This window comes from Trichechus manatus, unplaced genomic scaffold (genome assembly GCF_000243295.1).
Source record: "Trichechus manatus latirostris isolate Lorelei unplaced genomic scaffold, TriManLat1.0 scaffold00143, whole genome shotgun sequence".
NCBI lineage: Eukaryota > Metazoa > Chordata > Mammalia > Sirenia > Trichechidae > Trichechus > Trichechus manatus.
In genome coordinates this window covers 4,364,378-4,381,276 of record NW_004444079.1, presented here as the reverse complement: position 1 = coordinate 4,381,276, position 16,899 = coordinate 4,364,378, and the positions used below count along the sequence as shown (strand labels likewise).

General features: G+C 43.5%; 1 protein-coding gene across 1 annotated transcript in view; it reads left to right on the top strand.

The window, feature by feature from the left end:
- CEP164 (centrosomal protein 164) overlaps window positions 1–16,899 on the top strand; it is a 77,245-nt gene that overhangs the window by 27,273 nt on the left and 33,073 nt on the right. Inside the window, exons 4-7 of the mRNA XM_023739959.1 lie at window positions 5,705–5,906; window positions 12,984–13,139; window positions 13,550–13,675; window positions 14,021–14,098. Coding sequence (XP_023595727.1) covers window positions 5,705–5,906; window positions 12,984–13,139; window positions 13,550–13,675; window positions 14,021–14,098 — 562 coding nt within the window. The remainder of the gene's footprint in view (window positions 1–5,704; window positions 5,907–12,983; window positions 13,140–13,549; window positions 13,676–14,020; window positions 14,099–16,899) is intronic.

The window sequence follows — 16,899 nt, the reverse complement described above, 5'->3', positions numbered from 1 at the left end:
CTTCTCTCTCTCCGTTCTCTGTCAGTTTTCTCACTCCATTTGGTGCTTGGCTGAGTTCTTTATCTCTTCATTTGATGTTTTAGGGTTTCAGGATTGTTGTTTTCTCTGTTTGGCTTAGTTTTTTTGGATCTTTGCTGTGGAGGGACGGCGTGGTGCTTCTGCCTAGAGCGCCATTTTTTCTGTATCCTAGTCTCACTCTTGAATGATAGTTTAGTTGACTATAGAATTGTTTGTTGTACAGCCCTTTGATAGTATCATACCATTATCTTCTTACTTACAGTTTTGGAGATAAAACATGTTTTCTTGGTCTCATTTCTTGTTCCTTTGTAGGTAATCAATTTTTTTTGTTCTGGTTGCTCTTTGTATTTTGTTTTATCTTTGGTGTTCTGTAATTTCATTGTATCTAAGTTTCAATTTACAGTAAATTTATTTACCATATTCAGGATTTAGGGTGCTTTCTTAATCTGAGGACTTTAATTTTGGAAAATTCTCAACTATTATCACTTTTCTCTTTTGGAGCTCTTATTAGAAATATATTGGACCTTCTTATTTCATCTTCCATGTTTCTGTACTTCTGTTTCATGATTTTAAAATCACTTTATGTTGCATGTTGCATTCTTTATAATTTCTTTAGGTATATTTTCCAATTCACTATTTGTTCATTCTGTGTCAGATCTGCTGTTTAACCCGTGCTTTTTTTAATTTAATTTTCTTTTCAATATCTGTCCTTTTTTTTTTCTTTGAGGTTATTCTTTCTATATGGATTATACTCCTTTTATACCCAAAATAATTTTAAATATAATTATTTTTAGTTTTCTTTTGATCTATTCTCTCTTAAGTTTTTGGTATGCTAATTATTTTCATTGTGTTCTGATTTTCCCTCATGGTGAACTGTTTCCTCACATGGTTTATAATCTTTTATTGAGAAGTTTGTGAATTCTTGTTCAGTAGGGATTATTTTCTGTGAGAGTCTCATCCCTAGGTCATTGAGTGGCTTTATAATTACCTCTAGGTTTTTCAGTGGTTCCGGACTAAATTTTTACATTAATTTCCTGAGTTGAGATTTCTTTACCACATTTTAGACTGTACATCTCCATGTGTCTTGAGATCAATTTTCATGAGATTTTATTTTGCTCACATAGACCCTAGAGTGGATAACATGCTTCCTTGCAGTTTCCATGGCCTATTTATTACTTCTTTTTATGGAGGGAGCAGCCTTAAGGACCCCAGATTTATACAAAGATCTCAATTCCTGTTTTCAAATTCATGAAGGCAATTTTGTGTCCCTAAATTGGCATTAGGAGCCCTGGTGGCGTAGTGGTTAAAAGGTTGGCGGTTTGAATCCTCCGGCCACTCCTTGGAAACCCTATGGGGCAGTTCTACTCTGTCCTGTAGGGTCACTATGAGTCGGAATCAACTCGATGGCAATGGGTTTGGTTTTTAAATTGTCATTAAAAACCCAGACTCCCCAGGCTTGTATCCAGATATTGGTGTTGGCCTCTCAGTTCATGCACTTATTATTCAGGCCTCGGGTTTTCTTTCTGATTCTGGCATCTGAGAATGTCTCTTTCTGTCTCACTATGTTAAAGAAAAAAAAATTTTCTTATTGTTGTTGTTTTATATTAATCCAGTATTTATCCATGTTTGCAGGGATGAGGAAAGGTAGGATGTTTCCTTTAGTTCATTTAAGCATGTTGCCTGAAGTTTTGTATGTATTTCTTTAGAATAAATTTCTAGTATTTGAGTATCTTGTGTTAACGGATGTGCAGAAGTTAAGTATTGTCTGTTGATGCCAAATTTCTTCCCATTGAAATTTAGCAGTTCTACCAGCATTATATATGATTGTTCATTTAAAAATCTTATCAGTTGAAAAATTGTCAGTCCACAAAAAGAAAATTGTCAATTCCAGGGCAACAAATTATATCAGATTGTTTTAATTTGCATATTCAAAACTGTAGAATTGCATTGGCCATCTGTTGGCCCTTTGTTTACCTTCTGCGATTTGCTTATTTATATTCCTTGCCTTTTTGTCTGTTGGATTTTGTGTCTTTTTATTTTTATTAAGGTGGTGGAACTCTTTGATTATTCTGGGTATTAATTTTACTACTATTTTCTACCAGTTGCTTGTCTTTTAATTTTGTTTATGGTTTCTTTCTTCATACCAGAATTTAAAATTTTTAACTAGTCATATCTTTCATGGTTTTTTTTTTTTTTTTGTGGCTTTCCCCCGCTGTTGTTTAGGGATGCCTTTGGAACCTGGGGAGCCTTGGTGGCGCCGTGGTTAACAGCTAACCTAAAGGTCGGCAGTTCAAATCTACCAGCCACTCCTTGGAAACCCTATGGGCAGTTATGCTGTGTCCTATAGGGTCGCTATGAGTCTGAATTGACTCGAAGGCAATGGGTTTGTTTTTTTTTTTTGGTTTATTTTACTTTTAGGAGCCCTGGTGGTGCAGTGTTTAAGAGCTCAGCTGTGAACCAAAAGGTCCATAGTTCAAACTCACCAGCTATTCCAAAAAGACGTGGCAGTCTTCTGTAAAAATATTTACAGCTTTGGAAACCCTATGGGGCAGTTCTACTCTGTCCTGTAGGGTCGCTATGAGTCGGAATCAACTCGACGGCAACGGGTTTGGTTTGGGTATTTTACTTTATTAAAATATTACCCTGTATTTTCTTCTTATAGTTTTATTTTTTAATGTTAAGCTCAAATTCATCTGGAATTTATTTTAATGAATGATGTTGCATGCGAATCTAGATGAGTAGCCATTTATCTCAGTGCCATTTATTGAATGAATAGTTCATTTTTCCTTACTGATTTGAGATGCCACCTTTCTTATAAACCAAATTCTCATATATGAATGGGTTTGTTTCTAGGCTCTGTGTTCTGTTCCATCAGTCCATCTGTCTATTTCTGTGTTAGTGCCACACTGTTTAGATTTAGATTATAGTATTTTAAAGGTTTACTTTGATATCCTTGCTCTTTTTAAAAAATTTATTTTATTTTTGTTGTTGCTGAGAATACACAGCAGAACATACACCAGTTCAACAATTTCTACATGTACAGTTCAAGGACATTGATTACTGTATTTTTATGGAAATAACACGCACATGCTGTTTTTTCCAATTGTACCCTCCCCCTGTGAAGTATTTTCATAAGTGCACTATGCTAATTTTTTTTACAGCAATATGTAAAAAAATAAAAAGTGGCATAGCATGTTTACAGAAATACCTCACAGGGGGCTGGGGAGGGTGCAGTTGGCAAAAATTGTAGAATGCCTGTGTTATTTGCATAAAAATATGGGTATATTCTTTGAGTTGTGCAACCATTCTCTCCCTCCTTTTCTGAGTTGTTCTTCCCCCATTAACATAAACTCACTGCCCCGTAAGATTGCTGTCTAATCTTTGGAGTTGCTAGTGTCAGTTTGATCCCATATAGATCTTAAAAGAGCCTTGAACATTCTGCTCTTTTAAGATCTATCTGTATAGATCTATCTATATATTATATCTCTATCTATCTGTATATTATGTCTATATTATATCTATCTATAAGATCTATCTATCTATATATTATCTTCTTTCCTAGTTAAGCTAAACTATTGTTTGGTTTTAAGAAGACTTCAGGGGATATTTTTGGCTTAAGTTTTAAGGTTTAAAGATTATCTCAAGACAGTAGTCTCAGGGGTTCATCCAGCCTCCATGGCTCCAGAAAGTCTGGGTTCCATGAGAATCTGAAATTCTGTTTTATGGTTTTCCCCTTTTGTTCAGGATTCTTATATAAAGTCTTTGATCAGAATGTTCAGAATGGTGGCTGGGCACCAACCGGTTCTTATGGTCTTATGGCAAAGGAGGCAATTGTTCATGGAGGCCATTAGCCACACATTCTATTTCCTCTTCCTATTCTGACTTGCCTTCTTCCTCTGTTGTTCTAGGTGCACAGAGACCAATTATTGTACCTTGAATGGCCCTTGCAAGCTTTTAAGTCCTCAGGTACTACACATGAAGTAGGAGGTAGACCAGAAACACTAAACATGTTATTAGGCTGATTACCTGGGATGTCCCATGAAGCCATGACCCTAAACCTCCAAACCAAGGAACCATATCTCATGAGGTATTTGGTGCTACAGAAGAGCCTCATCAGCTACTCTTTTTTTTAAAAATTTTTGTCATTGTTGTCACTATATCTATCACACAACTTTTACCAATTCAGCAACTTTTTACAGGTGTACAACTTATTGTCAGCAATTACGTTAATCACCTGTGCAATCCTACCCTTAATCAGTGCGATTTTTCTATCACCACAAACACAAACTTAGTGTTCCATAAGCAATAACCCCCCCTTACCCCTTCAGTGCTGTTTTTTACCCCAGTATTTTCCTATTTCTATGTATTTTCTCTTTTTTTTAAATTGAGATTCAGCTCACTAAGTTTTATAAGTAACCCAATTGGAATTTTGTTGGGATTATATTAGCATCTTTATAGACTTGAGTTGTTTTATTTAGGAGTTTAGGATGTCTCTCCAGTTGTTGTTGTTTTTTTTTTCCCTAGCTTTTCAGTAAAGCTTTATAAAGGTCTTGCACATTTTGGGCTTATTCCTGGGTATTTTCTTTCTTTTTTTTCTGTTAGCTGTTCTAATGAACTATTATTATTTTTTGCAAGTTCTTTTTTTGTGTGTGTGCTTTAGGTGAAAGTTTAAAGTTAAGTTAGTTTCTTATTCAAAAATCTATACACATATTGTTATGTGACCCTGTTTGCCATCCCTATAATGTGGCAGCACACTCCCCCTTTCCACCCCAGATTTCCCGTGTCCATTCAACCAGCTCCTATCCTTTTCTGCCTTCTCGTTCCACCTCTGGACAGGAGCTGCCCATTAAGCCTTGTGTATCTACTGGAACTAAGAAACACACTCTTCACGAGTATCATTTTATGTTTTATAATCCAGTCTATGTCTGAAGCATTGGCTTCGGGAATGGCTTCAGTTCTGGCTTACAAGAAAGTCCGGGGACCATGTCTTCTGGGGTTCCTCTAGTCTCAGGCCATTAAGGCCTGGTCTTTTTATTAGAATTTGTGTTCTGCACCCCACTTATCTCATGTTCGTCAGGGACTCTCTGTTGTGTTCCCTGTCAGTCATTGGTGGTAGTCTAATGGATTATTGATGGTGGATGGGATGAATGGTTCACTTTGGACTTGTGCGCGTTGAAACACAGACTCACGAAATACACTGTCTACATTATTTTTTTCTCCCACCTTGGGTTATCACCATGTATGATTTGATTCTTCTGCAAAACCAGAGCTTTCACAATGCATTTTTATTCCTTAGGCCATCTATAAAAATATTAAAGAAGGCCTATCCTAGCACATATCTCCAAGGTACTTTAGTGTTTATACTTCTCCACCTAAATTAAATCAAGTTTATTCCTACTCTACTGTGGGTCCCAGAACCCCAATGATGATACATCTCCATCTAGTGAAGTCCTGAGGTATCCTAATCACTTGTTCCTGTATCTGAGCTAATTCCGTATTCTCAGCCAAATGATATCCTTCAATTTTGTGTTAATCCTTTTCTTCCTTCCCTTCTTAACCCCTCCCCCTTTACTTTCTTCTCTCTTTTTCCTCCTCCTCCTTCTCTACCTCCTCCCCTTTTTTCTTTTTTTTCCTAAGTACTTTGGACCTGAGCAGGCATTAACTTCTGACCTCTGCTTTTCCCCAGCCAGGACATCACAGGTGATATTTACTATTTCAACTTTGCCAATGGGCAGTCCATGTGGGACCATCCATGTGACGAGCATTATCGTAACCTGGTCATCCAAGAGCGAGGGAAGCTATCCACTGGGGCTGTTAAGAAGAAAGATAAGAGAAAGAAAAAGGAAAAGAAAGACAAGAAGGGCAAAGAGACCTCCAAAAGTCCCCTGGTGAGTCAGCGAATGCCTGCTTCTAGAGGGGCCAAGGCTGAGAGCTGAGGGGATATTGGGAACTCTAGATGTTTATTCAGAAGAAAGGCCCAGTGGTCTACTTCCAAAAAATCAATCATTGAAACCTTATGGAGTACGGTTCTATTGACACACATGGGGTTGCCAACTGTATTTTTTTTTCTTTTTTTTTGGTGCTTACAGCTGGGTTGAGAGATTAAGATTAATAATATAGTAAATTCTTTATGGTACATCATTGAAACTGTGCCTGTCTTCTGGTAAATTTTCCTTTGAGCTCCTAGAAGTTATTAGTATCTCCAAACAATTCCTTTTGTTTTCTTTTTGGAAGCACATGTTGTATGATAGGGTTAGAGAGAGGGCAAGAGTTCTGTTGAGGATGGTATTTTGCAGTAGTCTAAGAAGTGATGCCATCTGCCCCCTGAGAGTGAGTGCGGTTTGGCTGAGGCCAGTGGGCCTGGATGAGTGGAGGAGTGTCATTCCTCTTCTTTCAGAGTCAGGTTTTCCTAGTGTGGATTCATTATTTGTCTTCAAGTGGTATGAATTCCTAGGTGTCAGTTACAGCCATAGTTCAGTTGTCAGAATACCAGTGCCTTCAAGATCCAGAAAAGAAAAGTGTTGGGCTTTTTCTGCTCCCGTGGATTGTCTTTGTGGCCAGTGTCTTAGTTGGTGTTGGAAAACTAAAATTTGATTGCAACATGACCACCTTGGTTCAAGTAGCTTTTTTTTTTTTTTTTTTTTTTTTAAGTGTCTCACAGTAGATAGAATTTTATTTCTCTGTAACAGTGTGCCACTTCAGGCATGTGGCACAGAGAGTGTCAATGGCCCCACTTCATGGGGTCAACCAGATACCAGATCCTTCTCTACCATTGTTCCTCACCCTCTAGAGTGTGGTCCTCATCTGCATGGTCAAAACTAACCCAGTGTCATCAAGTTGCTTTTTTACTCAGAGTTCAAAATGCTCTTTCCCATTATTGCTATATTTGCCCCTCCAGTATGTCTGAACTTAGAAGGCAGAGCTCTGATCCTTATTTTGTAGGTAGAGAAGCTAAGGCTGGGAGCCATGCTGAAATGAAGCCCAGGCTCTCCTGGAACACTGTGGCAGTGCAGGGGAACTCAGGCCTTCTTCCCTTCACCCAGGTGTGGGCAGGCGGGGTACTGTATGGAGAGATGATATAGCAACGTAGTTCAGCCGGAGGGGGGATCACTGGGAATATCTTTTCTACCCTCACAGTGGTCCGGTTGTTTTTGCTCTTTTGTTTATAGTCTTATTTCCTGCCAGAACCTGGAGCTTATTTCTTGGTAAAGATATTCTCCATCTTCCTTCCCAGGAGGTCAGTTCTGGCTTTGAATGATTGCCGATGAATTTATCCTTTTTATCATTTCCAGGCTCTACAGATACTCCTCCCTCCATCCCACCCCCCACGTATTACTCATGGTTCTGAGAAACAAGATAACAAGCCCATTCCTCTGGATAGAGAAAGGAGAGCAGATAATTTCTAAATAGGTTGAATTACTTAATAGTATAATGTATTTGAAAAGCAAAAGATGGATGATGGGCTTTTCACTAGCCCAGGATTATTTTAAATGATACCCAGGTATTTGGGCAGGTGGACTAAAGATGAGCAGAGGGAATGAGATAAGGAGTCTAGGGTGGAGGTGGGTAACAGACTGAGTTCTAGGTGTGTGACCATGCTCATGGAGCTCTCTGTTAAAAAGTGTTCCTTCTTTGGTTTCAGGAGGTGAGGACAATTGGACAACCCTGGGCTGCCAGTCTGGTTCTTACAGCTGAGAGCAGGCACCTCAAACCTGATTTTGTCCAGGGGTCAGGCTTGAGCCAAGTGGTTGGCTTGGGCTCTCTGGAGGTGTGCACTCACAGGCTGGGTGGTGTTTAGTGTGAATGTCTGCAGAGAGTGATTGATTTTTGTAGGGTTTCTTCTAGCTGTGAGATTCTGTGATTGTGTGGACCTCTCTCAAGCAGGACCAACTCATGCCGTTGGTAGAAGACTCTAGACTGTTTTTCCAAGGTTCAGGACACTGGTTATTCTTCCCCTCTTTTCTCCCTCCTTTGGACATTTCTGGTAGTCCTTGATAAGGTTGGTGGGCTTTATAAAATTGACCAATCACAGAACCTGAGAGCTAGATGGTACCTTAAGGGTAATCTAGTTGGTAATTTTATTTTAGGGATAATCTGGTAATTTCAGACTGTTGTTAGTAGTAAAGCCCTGTCTTCAAATCACTTCCTCCATAGAAGTCCAGTTAATAAAGAAGTGGAGTTGCTCTGGCTGAAGTTGGGGGGTGGGTCTTGGCAACCCCCCCTCACACACATGCGCACAAAAGTGACCCCTGATACCCTGTGGTATGACCCTCTCCCTCAGGTTCTGTGGAGTGAGATTTGCAAGCCATGATCTAGTCCAGGCTCATCTTTATAAATAAGAAAACTGGGGCCCAGAAAACAACGTAATTTCAGATCAAGGGACTTTTTCTTCCCTCTTTGGTTTGTGCTTTACTTTAAATGGAGGGTGGGTTTCTGCCAAGGGATTGCCAAGGGCTTAGGCAGCAAGTGTAAACCTGAACTATTTTGTCTTAGTTTTCTCTGCATGTTTATATATCCATCTAGGAAACACAGCCTGAGCAGGGACTTCTGCCTTCTTCCTCCTTTCTTCGCGGCCCATCCCCTCTCCCAGCACCTGGGCTTGCTGGTTTGGACCTAGAGCAAGAGATGCAGGCTAGAAGTGAGGGCTCCTTTAAGAAAGGGAAGAGCTCATGCATGCTGGGCGACACCCCTTGGCCTCTCGTGGGCACCCTGCCCAGCAAGCTGCAGCCACTGTCCAAAGGCCAAGCTTCGCGAACCCACCAGATCTTTGCCGACGTGGAGAAAATCTTAGGCAGGGCCCCAGCCCAATGCAGGACAGAATTAGGTGATCAACAGGATCTGGAGAAACCCCAGAAGCCAACAGAGAAAGTCTATCTGGGGTTTTCAGACCCTGAAGTAGAAGAGCTGGAAATGAGGACCAGACAGCAGAAACCCAGTGCTCCGGGCCCTGAGAACGTCAGGCCTCTCCAGAGTGGGCAGGATGCGGTAGAAAGCAGGAGCCAGGCCTCTATCCACTCAAAGCTTTCAGAAACCATCAAGGGCCCGCAGCTGAAAGGGGAGCAGCACAGCCACAACATAGCCAAGCTGAGCTCCACAGGCCCTGGGGGGGACAAGGGCCAGAGCCCTATCTCTTTGCCGTCCCCTGGGGAAGAGCCCTCCCTGTCCCCTTGTTCTTCTGACCATATACTGCCTACCAGGAAAGATAAGCTGTTCTTGTTAGATAGCAGCCCATTTAAAGACCTGAGTTGGCAGGGAGTTCCTGGGGAAGGTGGGAGCATGGGCAGGGGGAGGAGGAGGAGAGAGCCCCCAGAATTGTGGATGGGACAAGTCTCCAAGCTTGTCAACAAGGACACCCCAGGGAGCAGCAAGGAAACAGAGCCTAGTGACCCTGAGGCTCCAGGGGCCTCAGCTGAAGATATACCTCAGGGACTCTTTCTGATACCACGTGATACCCTGGCATCAGAAACAGCTCAGAATACCCCTTCAGGGATTGCCCCTGAAGTCTCTCCTGGCAGTGAGAAGAGACAACCCCCAGTGTGTCCAGGGTTCCCTGATGAAGGTAGGAAGCCTAGTGTGTCTGGGCCTGACTTGGAGAGCAAAAGCAGCAGCAGCCTGGCCTCACACCTTGGCTCTCAGGTTCTGGGTGAGGTGAACAACTTCCCTTGGGACCTGCAGAGCTCACGGGAATCTGAGTCAGGAGGGGATCAGTCAGGTCCTAGAGCTCAACACGGCAACCCGTTCCTAGCGCCCCAGTTGTCCCACATCCAGAGCTCTGCAGATGAGCAGTCAGAGAGTGAAGACTACTCTGAGGATCAGAGGTTCTACCAGCACATCCTGCAGATGGTCAAGATCTCCAGGCGGCTGGAGGGCCTGGGGCTGCCTGAGAGCATGCAGGAAATGCCATGCAAAGACATCACCAGCATGGTCCGTTGCATGGCAGCTGAGTCTAGTGAGGGTGAACATGAAGCCATCAGAGCCCTAGAGAGGGACTCGAGGTTTCCAGCTTGGGGGCCAGAGCTGCAGCAGCATCCTCAGGAGATGGCTCTTGCCCCTGCTGCGCAGGAGGCCTCTCAGCAAGCCGATTTCCAGCCGAGCAGCAGCCCCCTCAGGCAGGGGCTAATTGAGCTGAGCTCCAGCAGACACCTGGCTGCAGAGCCAGGCAAGATGCAGCTTCTCAACCAGGTATGCTTCATAGAGAGCATGGCCTAAAGGCCTCAGTGAACTTAGCAGGAGGGAGCCGACTGAGCTTATGTGTTAACATAGACATCAGGTCTGCATTCCTGTATTCCTCCTCCTTTGGTAAATACAGATCCCTTAACTATGCAGTATCGCCATATTGTGGGATGATGTGTATTTCATGTTTCTTCTACCCCATTGCCTGTAAGATAGGGGCTGAGGGTATCTATGATTTCCCTTCCCTGCATCTGACTGTAATTTATGTGTGGTTCACTTATGCTCTGAAGATGATCAGTTTTGAGGATGAGCAAGGTGGTGCTATCCTGGTACTCCTACAGGATTTAGGTGCCTTCCCGGGATTTGGGAGGCCTTTTCCATCAGCGGATGATAGAGAGAGGCCCTTTCAAGTAGGTACTCTACACCAAGCTCCAAACTCAGTCCCTTGTTTGAGTCACACAGAAAAGGAGAGTTAATGCTCACGTGAGGGCTGGAAGCCGAGACCGTCTCTTTCCACCCAGTGAGCTGCTTGTGCTCCTTGCTTCCCAGGGTCCCCAGGAAACCCTGTGAATAACCTGTTTGTCACTGTGCAGACCGTATGTGTGACTTCACTTCCTCCCCCCACCGGGACGCACCAAAGGGCTGAGCCTGCCCTATCACTCTGACCCTTTTTCCCTTTAAAGAGTCACACCATATTCTTCAGAAGAAATCAAGCTGGATTAGAAACCATGGGGAAAGATCAGTCTGAACTTCCCGGCCAGTCTTCTTGTGTCGCCCAGCTGTGGCTTTACCCAGTTGTTAGCTCTGGTTTCTAATTGCCGGTGTGCACTGGCTCTCCGCCAGCTCTAATAACTACTGTAGCACTATAAATATCAGATAAGCTCCAGATTATCCTGCAAGTTTTCATTAGCCCAATGGCAGCAAGTTTATCCGCTCTGAAGGACAACGCCACGCACAGCCCCATACTCAGAGTTAATGGCCATCTATAGAAGATGATCAGCCAGGAGCCAGGAATGTATAATTTCCCTGCTAACCACTGATTTGATAAAGGCCTGGGAGAACAATGCCCTCAGCATGCCTGTCTCCCTCTCTCAAGCCCCCAACACGTTAGCAAATTAGCCATGTTAGGAGTCTGTAATTTTCCATAAATACAGTGTGGGAAGAATTTTTGCTTGCTGATACACCAAGGTCAGTTGGAAGGGCTGAAGCTGGGAGGAGCAGGCCCGGTTTGCTCACAGTTCACCTCAAACAAGCTTTCCTGGGTCTTTTGCTCCACAACTAGGAGGTAGTATAAAATGCTTAGAGGCAGACCTGTTTTCCAATCCCGTCTCTGCCCGTTGCTGGCCCTGTGGCTTTGGGCAAACTTCTTAACCTCACCAGCCTCTGCTCATATGGGGACTGTGGATAGAAGTCAAGCCTGCCGCAGGTTGTTGTCAGAGTAAAATGAGACAGTGCATGTGAGGTGCTTAGCCCAGTGCCTGGTGCATGGGTAAGGCTGGCTAATTCTATTGCTATCAGCTTGCTTTCTCCCTACCAGAGAGCCTCAACACCAGGCCAGGTGATTGGGAATGGTTCTCATCTCACCTCTCAGGTGAACATCTGATGCCCTCCTCATGCAGAAACAGGCCTGATGGTCTGGCCCCTGGGCTAAGGACGTGGGTGACCAGACGGGCCAACTGCACTTCCTCAGCCTGAACTCCTCTGGGTTCCTTCTTCTCTCCAGTCCCTGCGGGGTCAGAGAGGAATGGAATTTTTGTGTCTTTGAGGAATGAATTTTAAAGGGCTGTTTGTAAATTGTACCCAGAATGCTATCCCTGCCTCTATTTCTGATAAGCCCAAGTTATTGTAATGTGGTTCCCTATGATAATGACAATCCTGTAACATTGGTGTAGCCCTGGGCCCACATACCCACTTACATTCATTATCTCATTCGAGCTTCTGAACAAACCTTCTTAAGTGGCAAGGTGCACTTCATGTCTGTCCTACAGATGAGCAAACTGAGGAATCCGAGTGTCTGGGAGTCGCCCAAGGTCTCGCAAATCCAGACTCCCAGCCTGGTTTCTTTCCCCACTCCTCGCTGGCATGAAGCCTTCATTTGGCCCTCCTGCCAACAGGGAAAGGGACTGGTTAGTTCCATTTCTGCCCTTGCAAGGTTCTTTGCAGCCGCCTCTGTCTTCCTCAGCAGTGTTGAGGGCAAAGAAAGTTCTTTGGTTGCTTATGCATATTTTTTCATAATTAATGTTTATTTGTTTCAAAGTAATACATACCCATAGCTGAAAAAGTCAAATAATAACCAAAGGGCATATAACATACTACAGCAGCTCTCTGATGTGCATAGCCCTCCCCAGAGGCAGCGACTTTCTTCTGGTGTTTACTTCCACAGTTCTAGACAGTAGGCTTATATTGCTTTTTCTTGATTCATTAACTTTCAACTTTACCTGTGGAGACTTTTCATGGTGGCAGATGAGGATTTTGTCTCTGCTTCCCCTCCCCCCCACTTCCTGTATGGCTTCTGAGAGGAGAGCAGAGTCCTATGCAGCATCTGCCAGATGTAAAAGAACTGTTTACTGTGAGAGAGCCGCAGAATTATGAGAAGCAGGAAACCAGCCTGTGATTTCTCACACAGTTGACACGATGGTAATTTCTGGATGTTGTGTTTCATTAGCAGCCTCTGAGCGGAGGTGGTTTAAATTTGAGCGGGCAAGATTTAGATGTTTTATTTTTGTATCTGTCCCCAACACTCTAGAGCCCATGGTGTCTTGGGTTTGTAATGAGAGGTTTTTCTTGCCCAGGCCCTGGGTTCCTCATTAGCCCCAGTCCACGTTCCTCTTGGAGGGCTGGCTCCATTACGAGGGCTTGCGGAGGCCTCAGCCTCTGCTCTTCGTGGATCTCAAAGTGTGAGCCTGGGAAGCTCAGTGGAGTCCGGTCAGCTCGGAGAACTCACGCTGGTAAATATTTTCTCTTATGTTCATTGTGTTTAGTTACTATGGCGCCTCCTGGGTCCCATGCTAGGAGCCATGGCCCATAGATGAGAAACAGCACAGGCTGAGTGTTCAAAATTCATTATCTTGTTGGGAAGATTAGTCACACTGTGTGATGCTGGATGTGGACTCTGGGCAGTTGAGAATGAACCCAGCTGTAGAGACTTCCATGCTACTTTCCTAGTCTATGCAGCCAGGGCAGTAGGACTTGGAGAAGAGAGGGATCAATGTGAGCTGGAGTGGCTAGGGACAGCTTTGTGGACATAGTGGGACTAGATCTAGGAGATGTTTAAGTAGAAAGGGAGAGTGGGGAAGACATTGTAAAGGTCTTACTAATGAGTGCCTTGACTTACCTTTCTATTCTGGAGCCTTCACAGGGTCTGAAGACTTCTGCTTTTACAAAGGGTCTCTTGGAGTCCATTCATGAGGATAAGAATGCTCTCAACCTCTTGGCTTTAGGGGAGGAGACCAATGAGGAAGAGGAGGAGGAGAGTGACAACCAGGTAATGATGAAGTCCTCCCCCTGGCCTTGAAACCCTCTGTGCCATTTTGAAAACAAGGGAAAATTATTTGCCAGGCACCACTTCTTTTCTTGACCAGTCTCTATGCTTCCTTGGTCTAGCCCAGAAAGCATAACTAACAACGGATCTCTTGGCCATTTTCTTGGCACAAAGCATTGTTCACGCTGGGTAAACTGCAGTGTTAGTGGAGGTCCTGCCTGAAAGTCCCCTGAAGCCCCCCCTGGACACTGCCTGCCAGCTCAGCAGTACCCCACTTCTCCTCCACTTGCCTATCACCCTGGGCTGACCAGTTTGCTTAGACTGACCCCTTGTAATTATTTTTTTCAGAGTCTCCGCAGCTCAAGTGAGCTTCTTAAGAACCTGCACCTGGACATCGGGGCATTGGGGGGTGACTTTGAGTATGAGGTAAGAGCTTGAAGCCCCTGCAATCAAATGCTCCAGCCTGGTGTGTCCCTCCTTCTTTATTAAGCCGTTCTACTTTGTGGGGTGCATATTTGGAAAGAGAACCATTTCATCTCAGTCTGGTCCAGATGGCATTTCTGGGACTTGGGGAAGGACAAGAGGGGAAAGGAATTTATTCGTTTATCAAACAACCACCATTCATTGAATACTTCCAGATGAGGCACTCCGCTGGGTGCTGTTGGTCAATCAGATGTAAATGAGATATGGTTTGCTGCCCTCTGAGATCTTATAGTCTCATAGAAGAGAGAATTAAATGACTAGAACACAGGGCAGAATGTGATGAGGCCGTAAGGAAGGTAAGACAGGGTGCTGTGGGAGGGGAGAACCCTGGGGGCTCCTGTCCATTTGGGGTGACCACAGAAAGCTTTATTGAGAAGCTGACGTCTGAGGTGAGCCAGGAAGGATGATGGGCAGGACTAGAGGTGAGTGGTGAGAGAGAGGCAGGTGGTGCAGGGTGAGTTGTGAGGAAGATGGAGCATCTTCTTCACCTGGAGTGCAGAGCGCATGTGGGAGAGGAGTGAGAGATAAAACTGTGGAGGCAGGTTGGGGCTGGGTTATGGAGGGCCTCAAGTGCCAGGCTGAGAAGTTTGGATCTGATTACACATCACACAGGCATTGGGAGCCGTCAAAGGTTTTGAACAGAGGTGTAACATCATTCAGATTCGTAACACCTATTGAGTGCTGGCACTGTACCCAGGCACTGTGCCAAGCCCTGTGGTAGATATGAATATCAGTAAAACATGAGTCTGCCTGGGCTGTCCTCAAGGAGTTTACAGTTGAGGAGAGAGGAGGAACACTAGGTACTTGGTGCTTAGGAGCTGTTCAGTACATGTTGAATGAATGAATATTTAGGAAACTATAAAGCAGAGAGTATGTGTCAACAGCTATAGCACAGGTGTACTGTTTCTGGGAGTTTTGAGGAGGAAGACATTATTTGACTAGGGATCAGGGAAAAGTTGGTGGAAGAGATGACCATTTGACTTGGGTCTTGAAGAGTAGGTAAGTTTTAGACATGGGGGATGTAAGGGAATATTTCAGGCAATGAACAGCTTGAGCAAAGGCACAAGGGCTGGGAAATGCAGAATATGGATGAGAATGGCTTCCAGAATATCCTCATGAGTAGTTTTATTGCTTCTAATGTCTTTCTCCCTAGTCTGTCCTCCACTGCCACCAGAATGCTCTTTATAAAAAACAAGCAAAAACAAAAAACCCCAGAACTCATCATGTCATAATACCTAGAAACTCACAGTGAGTTTTTGTACTTGGAAAGGAACATTCCCTGCTATATGTACTTTGCCTAGTTCCCAATTTATTAATTTTTAAACAGTTAACATTTCTCTAAATATTCCCAAAGTATTCACACAAACAATAAATCATAAAGTCAACAAGTTAGATTTCCCCATACATTTAAATATTGACCGTAAGCTTAATCAATTAAACTTTTCACAAGTCTAATATATCAGATACTTTAAACATCTTAAAATCAAACAGGTCACTCACACTTTATAAGAATATTCATAAAACTGATCAGTAAAACAAGTGTCTATATCATGGATTTAAATTAGCTTCCTTAAATTATCCCTTATTATTATGTTCTTATTATCCCTTATTATGTTCTTACTGTTTCTGACCCTTATTGCCAGATCTTCACCTCACCTTCAGAGCCAGGGTTAATGTCTCAGGCCAGCAGAGGCTGCTGGCTGATGGGCCGTATTTTGGGCCTTGAGATCGGAGACGTAGATGGGTCTTCTAGCGTGATCCAGCTCTAGCCACTGGGTAGGCCCCTTTTTATAATTAGACTTTCTCTATTACCTCAGGAATTGCCCAAATTTTTGGCTCTGACCAATCAGATATATTTTGATTTTTTATACTGTCAACGTTGTTAGTTGCTGTTGGTCGGCTCCGACTTATGGCAACCGTATATATGATAGAGTGAAACATTGCCTGGTCTGTGCCATCTTCATCATCACTGGTATGTTTGAGTCCTTTGTTGTGGCTTTTATAGTGCCTTCCGACCTTGGGGGCTCACCTTCCAGCACTCTATCGGACACTTTTCTGTTGTGAGCCATAGGATTTTCATTGGCTAATTTTCGTAAGTTGATTGCCAGGCCTTTCTTCCTAGTCTGTATCTTAGTCTGGAAGCTCTGCTAAAACGTGTCCAGCATGGATGACTCTGCTGGTATTTGAAATACCACTAGCATAGCTTGCAGCATCACAGCAACATGCCAGCCACCGCAATATGACAAACGTAACAGATGGGTGGTGGTGTAATTTTAATACTTCTGCCAAACGTGACACTTTTTTTTTTCTCTGAGTGTCTCGTCTTTATCATTAACCTGATATCTATCTGATTTGAAACTGTTCCTTCTGAGTGGGGCCTGGTCTGGTTGGGCTAAATCAAAAGCCTACAGTCTATTTGGTTCCCTGAAATTACAACTTTTTTATCTTCTTATCTGCCATCAAGACCTGTAATGCTGATAGAATCAAAGGAGGGGCTCAGATTTTGAGCCTAGAAGGGTGACTCTGAGGAGGAATAGGGGTGTCAGGAGGACTTTTTTGTTTTTGAAGAGAGAGGACAGTCTTCACGAGGCTGAGCAAGTTGGGAGTAGAGATTCTGCCATATTCATGTCTGTATGTCCAGCTTCTAGCCTAATGCCTGGAACATAGGAAGCACTTAAGGTAAGTTTTGCTGCTCATTTGAGAGAATGAATAAGTGAATGAATGAATGAGCCATGCTGGGACAG